General features: G+C 39.0%; 1 protein-coding gene across 3 annotated transcripts; it reads left to right on the plus strand.

Moving 5' to 3' along the window:
- Positions 1–1,831: 1,831 nt before the first annotated feature.
- LOC103859954 (protein TIME FOR COFFEE) lies at positions 1,832–11,105 on the plus strand. 3 transcript variants are annotated; one of them, XR_004456594.1, is made up of 13 exons: positions 1,833–2,011; positions 2,087–2,464; positions 2,561–2,649; positions 2,721–2,934; positions 3,022–3,307; positions 3,388–3,427; positions 3,597–3,689; positions 3,830–4,058; positions 4,151–4,217; positions 4,312–4,378; positions 4,465–4,797; positions 4,906–7,454; positions 10,795–11,105. XR_004456594.1 is itself a non-coding variant. In XM_009137556.3 (12 exons), the coding sequence occupies exons 1-12, from the start codon at positions 1,912–1,914 to the stop codon at positions 7,300–7,302; spliced, it is 4,293 nt and encodes a 1,430-aa protein (XP_009135804.2). In that variant the 5' UTR covers positions 1,832–1,911; the 3' UTR covers positions 7,303–7,630. The 3 variants fall into 3 exon arrangements, 1 of the variants encoding a protein (XP_009135804.2); XM_009137556.3 differs by lacking the exon at positions 10,795–11,105 and having other exon boundaries at positions 1,832–2,011; positions 4,906–7,630; XR_004456595.1 differs by lacking the exon at positions 1,833–2,011 and having other exon boundaries at positions 2,231–2,472.
- Positions 11,106–17,092: the final 5,987 nt, after the last annotated feature.

Here is a 17,092-nt window from a genome sequence, read left to right on the forward strand (position 1 = left end):
TTCACATGAATCCGACTCGGAAATCATATAATTAAATACCGAAAACAAACGTAAACAAAACATTATAAATATAAAATATTTATTTATTTTAATACTCATTTAGGGTGGGTACCTCATCGGATGCTGACAATTAAAACAATAAAAGAATACATTTTCGCCAATATTAAAATATTTTCTGTGGTAAGAAAAACAATAAAAGAGGAAACAATCAGTTATTGATGTGAGATCGATCTTTTATAACGGAGGGCCAAGATGTTGTCACGCTGGCAAAAAGCGAATCGAGACCGTTGGATGTGTACACACCGACGGTGAAGATTACGAGAAGAGTTACACGACAAGAGATATGAGCCGTGGATTTATTCGCTTACTGCTTTTATTATTACTAGAGATTTTTTCCGCGCTTCGCGCGGATTGTGTCTTATAAATTTATTTTATTTATAATATTATTTGTCGGTTTGTTTCTTTTACATTAATTTTTTGTTTTTCCAATGTTAGTTTTTCTTAATTTAAATTTATATGTTTATAGTTTTTCTTTTTTCTGGTTGTAGATGGAGAATTATATTTTTTATTGATGGTTTTTGTATGTGACATAAACTTTTTGAAATTTTAAAATAATGTTATATATAGTACAATTAACACATTAAAGAAGAGAAACATATTTAAGCACATTTTATACAGGTTTTATATACATAATTTTAAACATTATATATATATATATTATAAGTTTGAAACATGTAAATGTTTTCTAAAGTTAAATACTTGTTCTGAGTTTACATAACTTATCAAAAGTTTTATCTTTTTTAAATTTAAATCACAGAAAAAATCAAAAAGTCAGTATAGATGGGTTTTCTTGGGCTTTTAAATCAACACTGAAAATTTACATGAATCATATAACAACAGTTTTATAAACAACTCGATAAAATTTGACCGAGCCAAAGATTTTCTCACAATATGTTCTTTCTTCTTCAAATTGCGAAGAGCCTATACGCACAAGAAAAAAATCATAATTTTTGTTTTCACTTATATAACATTTTTTTTCCTTTACACACGAAATTTATTACACTGCTATAAGCAATTGAGAACTCTATTCATATAAGATTCACATCTATGTATTTTGACAAAGAAGAATTTTAGCCATCTTTAGTTTCGGAATGAATCAACTTCAGTCATATACACTATATTTTCTCTATGATTCAAATCTTACCATTTTAATATATGTGCAGATTTCCATGTGAAAAAACACGCACGCCATCTATCGTTCAACCTATTACTTTTTCCAAAGTAAACACTATAATCCTCGTTTGGTTAGCTCCACAAACTAATCTCTTTGGATCAGTGTAACCTTTCAGAAAATGATAATCTTAACATCTTACAAAAAAAACAACAAATATTGACTTATTTATATGAATATATATATTATTTTAAATCATTATAGTGGACGAAGAAATCACCATAATTTGTACAACAAATTTTCTTAGATTCACTTCATCATATTCACCATTTTACCATTTTAATTACATAATTTTATATGAGCTTCTTCACCTTTCCCGGTTATTTTCTCTTTATTTATAACTACAATATAAAGTTATAAAATATATATATATATTATAAATTAATAATTTATTTACTCTTAAAGTAACGATTAAAAATAGAACATAATTCAATATAGATATATGATTCTATTAATAAATTAGCAGTTACAAATTTGAAATTTTTAGAAATATCAAAAGTTTTATATTAGTTAATTATCTTCTAAATGACATTTATTTTTAATTCTTTTTGGATGAGAATATTTTGGCTGAGGTGGATAGTCTCAAAAGCCTTGAATTTAGTCCCTTTTATATAGTAGGATGAGGAGCACAAATAAAGGATGAGATAATGGGAAGCAAGTAGAGATAGAGAGAGAGAGAGATGGATAGAAATAGAGAAGCTAGAAGAGTACCTTTGGCGGCTGCCGGAAACGGCTTGTCACGGCGGAGGCATAGAGCCGGAAGCTTCAGAGACTCTCCAGGTTTCTTTTTATTTCATTTTCTTCAGATCTGGGAGACACCGTTTTGGATTCTGATTGTTTTTTTTTTTGTTTCAGAGGAGGAAGGTCCGGTGGAGTTACCGGAGGCGGCGAGGCTGAGAGATCGTACGAGGAAGGAACGAGATCGGGAACGTGATAGAGAACGGGAGCACAGGGAGAGAGATCGGTTACATAGCCGGAGCAAAAGGAGAAGAGGCGAACGTTTGATAATGGTTCACGACGGTGGCGACGACAGCTCGGAAGAGAGTGTCAACGACGATGAAGAATATGAGAATATCTTCTCATCGCCTCTTTCAAATCACCAGAGGAAGAACTTTCCAACACCGCCGGCAAAAAATTTCAGATCGCCTCCTACTCCGGCGCTGCCGGTGCCGTCGTGGAAGGCGGCGGCGGATGAGATGATCGGCGTAGCAGTTCCTAGAAAAGCACGGTCAGGTAGAGAGGTGGAAACTACGATAATAAGCACATCCTCTCGATGATTCAAATCTATTTTTCTCATTTTGGTGAATTCTAATTCTCTTCATTTCGCAGCTTGTACGAAGAGACCGCATGAATCATGGACGTCAAATGCTTCTCCAGCAGCTCCTACATCTCCTTCTTCATCCAACGTGAAAAAGATTGTTAGTCTTTCTCTTTCTCTTCTCATCCATCTTCTCTTTTACTAAAAGAATGTTTGCTTCTGATTTTGAAGACGTTGGGGGCAAAACAGAAGCAGCCTCTTCCTCAGAAGGTATCATCATCTCCGGTGGCTGTTCAAGATGAGATAGAGATTGAAATCGCGGAGGTGTTGTACGGGATGATGAGGATGCCTACGTCGAAACAAGAAGAGAAAACAACTGTAGATATCAGAGCCAGAGTATCTTCACCAATCTCCATCACACTAGCTGCAAATTCGAGCTCCATTGGTAAAAGTCTTCTCAGCTCACAACGATCTGCTCTCTTCTTGTTTTTTTTTTGTTTGCTCATTTTGGTTTATCTTTATTTGGTCTCAGCTCCTAAGAGAAAGAAGCAGAGGCATGTCAAATACGAGGAGGACGAGAACAGTTCAGGTTTACCATCACGCGCCACTAAATTGGAAGCCGAAGCTCCGTTAGGTGATGAGCTAAAGAGATCAGGATCCGGTGAAGAAAACAGCTCAGTGTTGGATTCGATAAATCCAGAGCTCAGAGAAAGCAACGCCGCATTAGATTCGAGATCAGCTGAGAAGAAAGAGGAGACTGTATTGCCGAAAGTGGAATCTTCTTCAGGAGTTAGATCCGGTGGTGATGTAGCTAAACCGTAAGCACTCAGTCTATACATTTTTGTGACTTTTTTTACCTTAATTCTTGTGCTGAGAGGAGTTTTTTGTAATCATGCAGAAGCTCGCCGGAGAAGGAGAAGTTTGAGATAGATCTGATGGTAAGTTTCTGCTTTTCTTTTTGTTTTAGTTGTAAGGTTTTTTTCCTCCATTTTAAAATATTATCTTAATTTTATTTGTTTTTTTTCATCCTTTTAAAAATATTATCTTACTTCATTGCTTTCTTCTATTTTTTCAAAAATATTATTTTAATTTTTAAAACCGGTTTAGGCGCCACCGCCGGGAAGGTCTTCACCGGAGAGAGTCGGTGAGATGGAATGTGTGGCAGCAGAAGCGGAACCTAAAGTCACGGAAGTGGAAACGGTGAGTGGGACCTACTTTGTGTTTAGTAATATTGTGTCATCCATCATTACTTTCCCTTTTCTTTTGCTCTCTTTTCTTTATCTTGTTCCCTTTTGCCCCTTTTTAAAATTCTCTCATGTGTAATATGCATGATGAAGCAGGAACCTAAGCCTCTGCTAAAGGAAGATGGAGGTAGTGCTGCGATTGTTGAGTCTGAGGAGAAGAAGAGACCTAGGACGGTGGATGAAGCCGAACCTCATACGTCAGAGAGGAGTTGTGAACTTAAACTTGACTTGGATAAATCTGATCACGTGGGTGTAATGAACAATCAACATGTTCAGAAACAGCCGCCACCGCAACAACAACAACATTCTGTTCCGGATAAAATTGGTAAATAAGCTCTTTCATCTTTCTTGAGTTCCATTTGTCTTACTCTTGCGCAAGTTTTGGTTTCCTTAATTTTTTTTTCTGATATTTTTCAGCTCAAGCTAACTCTTTGCCTCTACATATGTCAATGCCTGGCTGGCCTGGAGGTCTTCCGACAATGGGGTATGCGTTTTTGTAATTTTATCAAGTCAAACTTTGTATAGTCTCTTTTTGTTTCACTTGAATTAATTCTGTGTGGTTAATAAACACTAAACAGATACATGCCGTCTACACAAGGAGCTGTCCCTACAGATACTAGTTCCTTATCTTCGGCGGCAATGCAGGTAATTTTGATTGCTTCCTGATCCATTCAAACAATCCTCTCTTCCTTTCTTAACTGATTTAAAGCTTTTTTTTTTATCCCTTGCAGCCTCCTCCTCATTTACTTTTTAACCAACCGAGGCCTAAGAGATGTGCAACACACTGCTACATCGCTCGAAATATTCAGTCACATCAGCAATTCACCAAGATGAATCCTTTCTGGCCTGCAGCAATTGGCTCAGCTCCATTGTATGGGACCAAGGCCTGCAATCTCAGTCTCATGCCTCCCACAGAACTGCAGGGGACTGTTTTAGGAAGAAGTTCCAACCAAATTCAAGATGAAAACTCTCAATCTTCTTCTAAGAGCTCAGATACAGCTCAGAGAAACCAAATATTGCTCCAACAAGCTCTGCCTCCCGGAGCAGCAGCTAGTAACATCATGGTTAGTTTGTTTTTTGTCGTCTGTCTAAGCATGCTTCCCATATCAAGATTTTGTCGTCCTTGTTACAAGCTGATTGTATGTGTTTTTTTTTTGTTTCGTTTATTGTAGCATGGTCCTACATTCATTTTCCCGGTGGGGCAACAGCCTACAATAACTGCAGCATCTGTCAGACCTCCTAATAGTGGCAACACAGCTTCTTCTGGTGCGACAGCTAGTGCAAACTCAATGAACGGTTCTGCATCAGCTACTCCAGCTGGTGCCCCAACAATGACCTTCAGTTATCCAGGCATGCCGGGCAATGAAACCCAATACCTGGCCATCATGCAGAACAATGGCTTTCCGTTTCCAGTCCCAGCACATGTTGGTGCACCACCTGCTTATAGAGGAGCTCCCGGGCAGCCAATACCATTTTTCAATGGTTCGTTCTATTCCTCCCAAATGATCCAGTCTCCATTTTCCCAGCCACAGAAGCAGCAACAGCAACCACAGCAGCAGCAAGCTGGTCAAATGCTCCAGAGCCATGCTCAGAACAACCAGAATGGAAGTGTCTCCTCTGGTTCCTCAGCAGCACAAAAGCATCTGCAGAACCATCAGCTGAGACCACAAAGGAACTCCGAAGGATATCCAACTCATAAAGTCCAATCTCAGGTTTTGACTTTTCAGCAGAGGCAGCAACCAAGAGAGAATGCGACTCAACATAGCGACACTGTAGGAGAAAATAGCCCATCAGCCGCTGATAGCCGGGGTTCTCGTTCAAACGTTGCCTATGGCCAAAACTATGGTATGCAGATGCAACCAACGAACTTGGGTTTGATGAGTTCAGCAGCCCCAGGTGGTGGAGTCGTAGTATCGTCCAGCAATCATGGCGAAAAGAAATCTCAACAGCAGGTTTCAAAGGCTGGTGCGGAATCGTTTCAGTCCCAGGGTTATGCTATGACCTTTGCCACATTCAATGGAATGTCATCAACTGCTCAGAATCACGCTACGTTCCAGAGCCTACCAGAAGCAGCAAGGCAAGGTTATCAAATGATGGCTGCGAATGTTGCAGCCCAGCAGAAAATGAACTACAGTGCTCCTTCAGAAGGAAAATCCGGCTCTAATGCTACTGCTAAGACTTTGGAAGAACAAAGAAAAACAGAAGGAGCATCAGGGAAAACGAGTGGTGTGAATGGTGGACAGTCGATTGCTTTCTCTAGCAAACACGATTTGGGTGATGCATCTGTTTCTGCTGTTACGAGTGGTAACATCGTCGATACGTCCCGTTTGCTCAACCTAGGTTCAGCTCAGCAACAGAGTACCAGTTCTATGCCGACGTCTCATCATAATCTGCAACAGAAGATGAAGCAGCATATGCAACAGCAGAATCACCACCTGCAGCAGCATATGCAACAGCAGAATCAGCACGTTCAGCAGCATATGCAACGAAGTCAATCTCAGCAACCTTATACCATGTATCTCCAGAAGCAGCAACAGTATGCAACTTCAGTCGCTGCTTCTGCTGCTAAAAACAAAGGGCCTGTGGTGAGTAATGGTACTGGTGTCGCTGATCACAGTATCAGCGTATCCCCAGTGGGAACCGCTAAGTTCCCAAATGCCAATTCAGGGTTTCCTCAAAACCTTGTCCAGTCAAGCAGCAGTCAGGTCCAGTCTCCTCAGTGGAAAAGCAATTCACCCAGGACAACAAACACTTCCCAGGCTCAGTCTCCTTCCATACTTTCGCCGTCATCATCTGTTGCTGCTTCGTCATCCCCAAGAAACGTATCGCATAAACAGCAAAGCCGCCCCCAGCAGTCGCAGATATCTTTTGCAGCAAACTCAAAGCCTACAGCAACTGGTTCACCAATGCAGCAGGTGCAAGGAGGTACCAACAATCAGGCTCCGTCTTCTCCAATGTTAGTTGGGTCACCTTCTACGTCTTCGGTCTCCAAAAACACTGGCGGGAGCCCAAGAACAACTGCTTCGGCTTCCTCAGCGGTGAATAAAGCTGGACAAGCTTCCTCTACTACTCACTCGTCATCTCAGCCGTCCAAGAAAATGCAGCCTGCATCCGTAGCTTCTTCTGCCGCCGTTGGAAGGAATAACGGTCCTTCAGTTCTCGGAAACCCCACCACTAGCTCCGGATCCAAGTCCCAACAACAGCAGTTGCCAAAGCATGGGTTGCAGCAGCAAGCGCAGCTTTTCTTTTCCAATCCTTATATGCAATCTCAACATCAACAGCAGCAGATCACTATGTCTTCTTCTGGTGGTTATTACATTCAAAGACATCAGCAACAACCAGGTTCTGCAGCAGCGTGTCCTCCAGTTAGCACCACGGGATCCGTTATGGCCACTTCAGATCCAGCGAAAGCCATGGCTGCAGCAGCAGCAGGCAATAACTTAAAAGGAGGAGGGAAGACGCAGCAACATCAGCTGGGACCTCCTGGGTTCGGGCTCCCGTATGTTCACGCGGTTCCCTGTGCAGTTCAAGTTAAACCTGTAGATCAGAAGCAACAATCGGGTGAGTGAAAAAGACCCCTAAAAAACCATTTTTAACTCAAAACCTAAAAAAAAGAAAAAGCTCTGAATGGTTTGAGAAGTTCCGGTGTATAGCTTGTGCTGGCGAGAGGGAAGAGAAAGACGGAAGCAAGAAACAGACGGAACAGATGATCACTCACTAGGGATTGTTAAGGATATGATATCTCTATGATATCTTTTCCATTTAAGTCTTGATCTCAATTCCTGTAATATAGGAAACTATTGTTAATAGCTTAACCTAGTAGCGCATGTGCTCTAGTATATATATCTCTTCCTTCTCATGTAAAGGATATATTGAAAACACATTCCTTACATGGTATCACGAGCTTAATCGGTTACCCTATATTTTTTTTTCCAGAGCCGCCATCCTCAACCCTCTTTCTTCTTCTCCAAGCTCTAGCCATGGCTGCCATCGCAGAAACCGTTGATGACGCTCAACGTCTTCTTCACATCAACATGGTGAATATCACCAAACTCACCACAACAAACTTCATGACCTGGAATCTCCAAGTACATGCTCTCCTCGATGGCTACAATCTCGCAGGACATCTTGATGATTCCACACCGGCTCCGGAACAAACAATCACCACCGATGATGTAATCTCCGTCAATCCAGCGTTCACCAAATGGCACCGTCAAGACCGTCTGATCTACAGTGCCTTGATCGGCACTCTGTCTCCATCAATCCAAGCGATGGTGACTAACACCAAGACTGCTCAAGATGTCTGGAAGGCTCTCAGCACAACCTATGCTACACCAAGTCGTGGTCATATTCAACAGCTCCGCCTCCAACTAAAAGTTCAAGGCTTTAGTGGAGAATCATTTCACAACAAAAATCGGAACCTTGTACTCTGATAATGGAGGCGAGTTCATCGCCTTACGTACTCTCCTAGCTGAAGCCGGCATCTCCCACCTCACCTCACCACCACACACCCCTGAACACAATGGAATCTCCGAGAGAAAGCACAGACATGTTGTTGAAACTGGCATGACGCTGCTCACTCACTCTGGAATGCCCAAACCGTACTGGACATATGCGTTTGCTACTGCCACGTACTTGATCAACAGGCTGCCCACACCGGTCATTAACATGGAGACACCATTCAACAAACTCTTCGCCACACAACCCAACTACTCCAAGCTGAGAGTTTTCGGATGCCTTTGCTTCCCCTGGCTCCGACCTTACACCAAACACAAACTTGAAGATCGCTCAACACCCTGTGTGTTCCTAGGCTATTCCACAACACAAAGCGCCTACCTATGCTTGCAACCCAACACTGGCAGGATCTACATCTCGCGTCACGTTCGCTTTGACGAGACGCAATTCCCATACCACAAACTAAAAACACCTATCCAAACCCAAACCTCTGAGCCAACAACCCCACCTACATACCCACCAGTCACCACAATACCATTCTCTCCAAACCCACCACAACCTACCCCACCTATACCGCCACTCGTACTGTCTCCAACGGGATCCTCAAGCTCAGATTCTCACTTGCAGGTACAGGAGAGTTCAACAGACTTGGAGACCACGCCACCATCAGACGGTGGTACACTGGCGGTTACAACTTCGTCGGACTCTGCCTCGACTGCTCCAACCTCGCAGCAAGAGAACGACGCTCAGCCACAGACATCGTCGTCATCATCTTCATCAGCTCCAGCACCACCACCAACGAACGAGCACTCGATGACCACCAGGCGCAAGAATCACATCGTCAAACCGAACCCAAAATACAATTACTCGGCTGCACTCTCTACATCAGTTCCAGACGAACCACGCACACTGACTCAAGCTCTTAGTGATAAGAGATGGCGTGGGTCTATGTCAACAGAAATTGATGCTTTTGTTCGCAATGGAACATATGATCTGGTTCCACGACAGCCTCACTATAATGTTGTTGGTTGCAGGTGGCTCCACAAAAATAAATTTCACTCAAATGGATCTCATCGTTGCTGCAAATCGAGACTGGTTGCCAAAGGCTACAAACAACAATTTGGGCAAGACTACACGGAGACTTTCAGCCCGGTAATCAAATCAACAACACTGCGCTTGGTACTGGATATTGCTGTAAGTAACTCCTGGTCTATACAGCAGCTGGACGTCAACAATGCCTTCCTCCAGGGCACACTAACGGAGGAAGTCTATATGGATCAGCCACCGGGCTTCATTGATCAAGACAACCCAACTCATGTCTGCCGTCTCAAAAGGCGGTCTATGGTCTCAAACAAGCTCCAAGAGCTTGGTACAATGAACTTCGCGACTTCCTTCTCAGCCTAGGATTCGCAAACTCCCTTGCTGATACATCCTTGTTTGTTCTTAAGCGCAAACAGGGTTTTGTCTATCTTTTAATCTATGTTGATGACATCCTGGTGACAGGAAACTCCAAAGACGACATACGCACCATCCTCACACTTTTGGCAGATAGGTTCTCTGTCAAGGATGCTGAAGACTTGAACTACTTCTTAGGCATCGAGGCACACCGGACATCACACGGCCTACACCTCTCTCAGCGCAAATACATCCTTGACTTGCTCCACAAACACGATATGATCAATGCAAAACCGGTAAGCACACCTATGGCGTCGTCGACAAAGCTCACGCTCAAAACCGGCACGCCGCTCACCAACCCCACCAAATATCGCCAGCTCATTGGAGGTCTTCAATATCTTCAGTTCACACGTCTGGACATTGCCTTTGCAGTCAACAGGCTATCTCAGTTTATGCACTGTCCGACAGAAGATCACTGGCAAGCCGCCAAAGAGTGTTAAGATATCTTGCTGGTACCCCTACTCATGGTGTCTACTACAGCGCCAACAACAAACTCCTTCTGCAAGCATACTCAGATGCTGATTGGGCTGGAGATGCTGATGACTACGTCTCAACAAACTCCTACATAGTATACCTTGGGAAACATCCCATCTCCTGGAGTTCCAAGAAACAAAATGGCGTGGCGCGATCCTCTACAGAGGCCGAGTATAGGGCTGTTGCAAATGCTGCTGCTGAGCTCGCCTGGATATGCAATGTACTCACTGACCTTGGCGTTCAAGTCCCAACAGCTCCGTTTCTCTACTGTGACAATATTGGTGCGACATTCCTTTGTGCGAACCCAGTTTTTCACTCTCGGATGAAGCACATTGCTCTTGACTATCACTTCGTCAGAGGACAGGTTCAACAAGGCGCTCTGCGTGTCTCTCACGTCAACACCAGAGACCAACTTGCTGATGCCTTGACAAAGCCCCTACCTCGCGCCCGATTCCTAGAACTAAGAGACAAGATTGGAGTTGCTTCAGCCCCTCCATCTTGAGGGGGCGTGTTAAGGATATGATATCTCTATGATATCTTTTCCATTTAAGTCTTGATCTCAATCCCTGTAATATAGGAAACTATTGTTAATAGCTTAACCTAGTAGCGCATGTGCTCTAGTATATATATCTCTTCCTTCTCATGTAAAGGATATATTGAAAACACATTCCTTACAGGGATAGACTAGTGTTTATATTATCCTGACAGGAACCAAGTGTTTCGATTCCTAGAAAAAAAGAAAAGATTTATTCATTCTTCTTGTGGAGGTTTGAGTGGTGTCGGTGACGATTTTAGGTAGTAAAAAGAAAAGAACAAGAGCTAACGAACGTTGTACTGATGTGTTATTGTTTTGGCCTGTTTCGTCGGATCATCAGTTAGTGGATTATATGTAGTTAGCTGTTTTTAGTTGAATTTTGTATGTAATGAAGCATGAAACCGTATGATGAATGTATTGATTATTGTTATTTATTTATGTTCTTTACGGTCATAATCAGAGACAGTAGGACAACGTGATTGCTATGAATGTAACATCTCAAAAGTTGTAAAAATAGAAATAATCTTCGGACAAATGGCGGAAGTAAAGGCCACATGCGTGCAAACTTTCTAAAAAAACATAATCTTTACCAAATTAGCATACAAATCTATAAGTTCTTTGGAAAAAGTTAGCGGTGGATGACAAATCTACTACTTATAACACTACAAGAAAACACCAGAATTCCAACGACAAATATTGTCGGTATGTCCTCGGAATAACGGTATTTAAAATCAGACTAGTTTTCTTTATATGTATGTAAAATTTTATTTATAAAAATCAGTGTTAAATCAAGTGCATTATAACTTGACATTTAGATAGATACTTACTTTTTCAGGTACACATCCGTTTAAAACTCTAGAATTAAGGTGTTTGAACTGGAATAGTGGAAGGATATATGACCTATTAGAAAGTGAATCGAAATATCATATGAGTGAGACCAAAGCACATAAAAATATCATATGGCGATTGAAGGGTCAGTAAACAAGACTATTAAGCGACGTCAGAAAAAAAAAACAAGACTATTAAGCTCCCAAAAAATTAACACACACTACCCATTGCACGGGATGAGATCTATGGGCCGAGAGCACATGAGTGGACGACCCATTAGTTGTAGACGGTCATAGCGTTACAAATTCGTATAAAAATGAAAAATGAACCTGGCTTTTTTTTTGTCGGCCAAAACATAGTTTATTAATTTAACTGGCAGAAAATTAAGACAAACATATATGGATTAAACAAAGTAAAATTAGTTAAACGTCTCTAAGGAAAATAAAATCTACTTGTGCTAATTAATATATTATAAATTTACAATATTAAGCAAGCGTATATGCACGTAAGGAATGAAGCACAATTATGAAAACGTATAAGGTGGCAATTTCATTCATACAATGTATATAGAAGTGTGAAGAAAAAATATGAGAGGTGAAATGGGGTTGTTCTTGAGGCAAAAGTAAGCTTAAAAAGATAGAGAGAGAAAATGTTTGACAAGCGCCTAATACCAAAGAGACCCCATCACAAGAAAACATCAAGTCACAGTTTCATCATTCTTCCTCGATATTGCGTTATACTTCATCAAATCTCATGAATAGAAATCTAATAAACTACTACATTTTATCAAGCTGGGATCCATGGATTCCATGTGTTATGGTTAAAAGTAATGTACAACTTAATTAATAATAAATTTGTATAGTGAAATTAATATAAAGAAAAGGAGAAAAAGAAAGGAAAGAAAGATGGAGATGGTGCCTTGGGCCATACTTAAAAAAAGAAACATATAAAACACGTTGATGTGGCTGCCTTCAGTCTCCCATTATCCAAGGTGGAGCACTGTGGTTGGTTGGTGTCTTGATTTGGGTCCATAACTCCATATATGCTATTTAGTACATATAACGTCTATATATAAAGATAGTGTAATTAATATTTCATATATGCAAGAGGCCAAGAGCCTCAGACACTGTAAGAGAAATGGGGTGGCTCAATTCCTTCTTCTCTCCCTTGAAGAAACTATGGTATCGCGTCAATTCTGCTCAAAAGAAGAGTATGCTCTCTCTTCCCCCCTCCCTCTATATACATTAGTTATATATCTATCTTTGAGCATCATCTATTTATTAATTTGATGACCGAGTAGATCACTTACTTTGTTTTGGTTTGATATGTACTCTTTCTGAAGGAAACTATATATAATAAATAAGTTATGTCTGCGCTATCAACAGATGTACTGCGCGCGTTTTGTTAACGTAGAAAGATGGATACTGATGTGCAGGAAGAGGAATATACATATTATACGAGGACGTGAAGTCATGTCCATGCGAAGATGTGCATGTTTTGTGGTCTATACTCGTGGAGTCTCTACATACTTTGCAACCCAAACAATAAAAATTTCATTTCTTTTGATGTTTAACTCTCTTTTGGTTCAGATGGTTCATATATGTATCGAATGTATATGCGCAAGGACGAGACAAAGGAGAAGCTTGTAAGCGACATCATTCATACATATGTTTTCTCTCACTTGTACATAATAATATAAATACACAGAGATATTATCTTTCCCGTTGAGGTCATATTCTCTCTCGCGACTATATATATATATCATATATGTATGTACGGTTCTCTCTTAAGGTCGTATGTCTATATACTTTATATATATCGGTATATATAGATTGCATTATTAGGAAAATTATTTAGATATGAGCATGATTGTGAATATGAAAATGTTCTATATATGATATGTCAGCGTAACAAAAAAGCAAGTAAATTAAAGATGACCATATGTTTTTATAATTGATAGACATAAAAGTTAAAGATTGATGGGGAAAGGAGAGTGAACAGAAGATGAACTGTCGTGGGGATTGTTGGCTTGTGTCGGCTGGGTTATGTTGACGTTATTGGACTTTGGAAAGTTGCGTTTGGTTTCATTTTGCGTTTCTTATTCAGTTATACATATAAGCTGAATGTTGAACTAGCATTCTTTAAAGAAAATAATTAAGGACAAGCCAAAAAAGAATGTTATGATCTAGACATTATAGTTTTTGTTTGTTTGGTTGATAACCAAATGAAACCAAACCACTCTTCTGGCAGAAAAGGCCAACATATTAAATGTCGAAGGTGTGGATTACATCAAAACATTCATTCCGGTGGCTAAAATGTCTACGGTTGGAGAATATCTTAAAATTGTTAGTAGTCGCTAACACCGTTTAATGTTTTTTATTTAAAACAAAATGCAGCGACAAAACTAGCAAGAGTTAGATGTACTTAAGAAAGGTACTATTTAGCAGCCGAGAGATAAATCCGTTTCTAAGAAATAAACATTTAATATATGTTATTATGTGACGATAGAAATGAAATTTAGCTGAGACTTAATTTATGGTTAGAGACATGCTTTGGTAAATTGATATTAAAAAAAAAATTCTAGTATGGGTTTTTTACACCAAAACGAGCATGCTTTGGCAGGATGCGTGAAGTCCTTAGTTAAATTTTCCTGTTTACATGTTTTAAGAGCGACAAAGAATTAAGAGGTTATCATACGAACTACTGAACTGGACTAGGACAAATTAAATTTTCCATATTATCCGAAACTACCTTAAAATTGAAACCAAATTGGACTCATTTTTTTGGATAATAGTCAGTTCTCAACTTTATTACCCAAATTGAACTAAAAAAAACAAAATAACTGAACTAAAACCAAACCAATATTTATAAATATCCAAACATTTCTTAAATTTCTAAAAACCAAAATTGAAGTACCCGAACAAGAACATGAATATCTAATACGAACATGAAGATTCTACAAGAACATTCGTTACTCGTTAGCATGTTAATACCAAACATGTGAAAATGTAATATATGAAACAAAGCCTCAGCAAGTAAATGAAACGTTGCTATAAATATGAATACACCTCACCAGTCATATATTACATGGACAAACAACCGGTACATCATCCTTAAAAAAGAACGTAATAAAAAAACTAGGTCGATTCAGAGTTATAACAGTACATCGAGGTGCGTTCCCGACAAACAAAAAGAAAGCTAGTAACATTAAGATAGTCGCTAAAAGAGATTGAAGTGTGGCCGTCAGTGGGTCATTTTAACTATTGTTTTTTTTTTCTAAATGAAGAGTTAAACTCAGGCCTTTTAAAGACGCATGCATATTTTCTGGAATGGAGGTGCAATCTCTAGATAGACTCTCTACCGAATATTCAAATGGACCAAAAAACAGTAATCCATATATCCGTGTAGGATGCCAGAAAAATGTGACTTAGTTTATCGAACATGAAATATGGTGACATTCCAAACTTTTTCCCTTACCATTTGACCACAAGCTCTCGGTCAACTATTATTTCTTCTAAAATTTTCTTTTATTATAATTTATAAGGGACGTTAATTTAGATTCATAAAGCTCTTTGGTAAAAGAACATATAAAAAGTGGTGAAATACAGTCGACTGAAGATAATAACTTCACAGACTAAGATCGTTCATATTCTTTAGAAGGAAAGTGAGGAAAGAGGACTCCGTAGACATATACTAGAGAGCTTAATTTACAATTATAAATCAATTAGCCTACCGGTATTTACGTACATTTTTAATATAAACATTAATTTATGAATTCATCCGGAGTCCAACAACGATAAGAACAAAATCGGTCAGGATGATCTCTTGGCAGAAAAATGAAATAATCTATAGGAATTCTTAATTTCCACAACTGATATATCCATCTATTCCAACTTAAGACCTAATCTTGCTTTTTTGGTACTAACAAACTTTAAATTGAACAATCAATATAGGTTAAGACATCTTAAAAGTTAGAACCATATACAAGCTACATATCACATTGGTTAGGTTTTTCAATCCATTCGGTTTCATAACTTTGATGCTTACAAATTTTATAGTTAGCGAAAATTGCTTCCGTTGCCAATTATTTTACCAAAAATTTAAAATTTATATCTTCCTGAAAACACTTTCGTTTATGTGTAAGCTTAACACATAAACATTTGTGATAATTTTAGAACGTATATGAGTGAAAATATATAAAAATAAGAATTATCCTCCCAAAACTGATCACACTCAAATCAGAAAGAGACAACATAAGTAGTCGAAAGATCTAATATCCAGAAAGAGGATGAGTAGATTTAGTCAAACGTAGGTTTCGAACCGGATCTACCATAGTTCCGAACCGGATCCGATCTGAATTTTAAGGTACCGAACTGAACCCGATCCTACATAGATATCCGAACAGTACATGATTTTCTATATCCGAAGAACGAGATCTGAACCCGAACCGGATCTGAACTGAACCGAGTTTGGGTATCCAAAAATATCCGAAGTATAATTATTATATATAGAAATATTAGTTCTATTAATAGTTAATACTTATAATAATTCAAATATTAAAAATTATAATTAAAATCTTAAATATATTAATTATTTTTAGGCAAATTGGATATTTTGGATATTTTTGGTTACTTGTGGTTACTTTTGGATATTCTTTGATACATTTGAATATAAAAAACCAGATCTGAACCGGTATCTCGGATAAAATAGGTTATTTTTCTGTACATTTGGATTATAATATGTCAATCCGAACCAGAACCAAAATTTTTTTGGTTCATTTGGATATACCAGAAAATATCTGGATCCGATAAGCACCGAATTAAATCTGATCCGAGATTTAGAATTACCCGATCGGTATCAATTTTTCTATATCCGAATGATACAATATCCAAAAGATCCGACCCGAACCCGATCCGATCTCCGAATACCCATGTCTAGTCAAACACTTGGTCAAAAAGTGTTTGGTGGATAAGTATAGAATTTAATGGATTTGAAAAAGGCAAGAAAAAGAGAAGCATTCCCAAAGTGTTTTGGAATTCTCCAAAAGATGAATCTGGTTGGAAGAACTGATCCGAACCAGAATTTTTTGGTGAGGCATAAATGAAGAAAAATGTTGCCTCAAGCATAAGGCCGGATCATCTACTTTGGCGTGAGACGTACTGTGTATAGTCATGCATGTATTAGTTCATGCATGAGTCATTTATCATCCATGTCCAAATCTATAAGGGAACCCTTCACTGGATGCAATGAAGAGGGTAAAACAGAGTCGTACAAACTTAAGAACAATATCTGCTAGGATGTATAGTTAACTTCGCCAAAAACACAACAAAAAATATATGCAAATCTTGCTCTCGTGGACTAAAGAACAATAAATGCACCCGTCCCGAATGTGTGCAATGAGATGTAGTCCATTAGTCCATAATATGTTTTAGGACACTCGTAGAATTGGTAGTACTAGCACATGTATTTCTCGGCTAGACATAGCCGTACCTAATCTTAATTACTTATTTTACTTGGTCTGAACACAATTTTAAAAGACTATTCAACAATCAATATAGATTATAACGTCTTAAAAGTTTGAACAATCTATAAGCTACAACTAACAAGTCATA

This window comes from Brassica rapa, chromosome A03, assembly GCF_000309985.2.
Source record: "Brassica rapa cultivar Chiifu-401-42 chromosome A03, CAAS_Brap_v3.01, whole genome shotgun sequence".
Taxonomy (NCBI): Eukaryota; Viridiplantae; Streptophyta; class Magnoliopsida; order Brassicales; family Brassicaceae; genus Brassica; species Brassica rapa.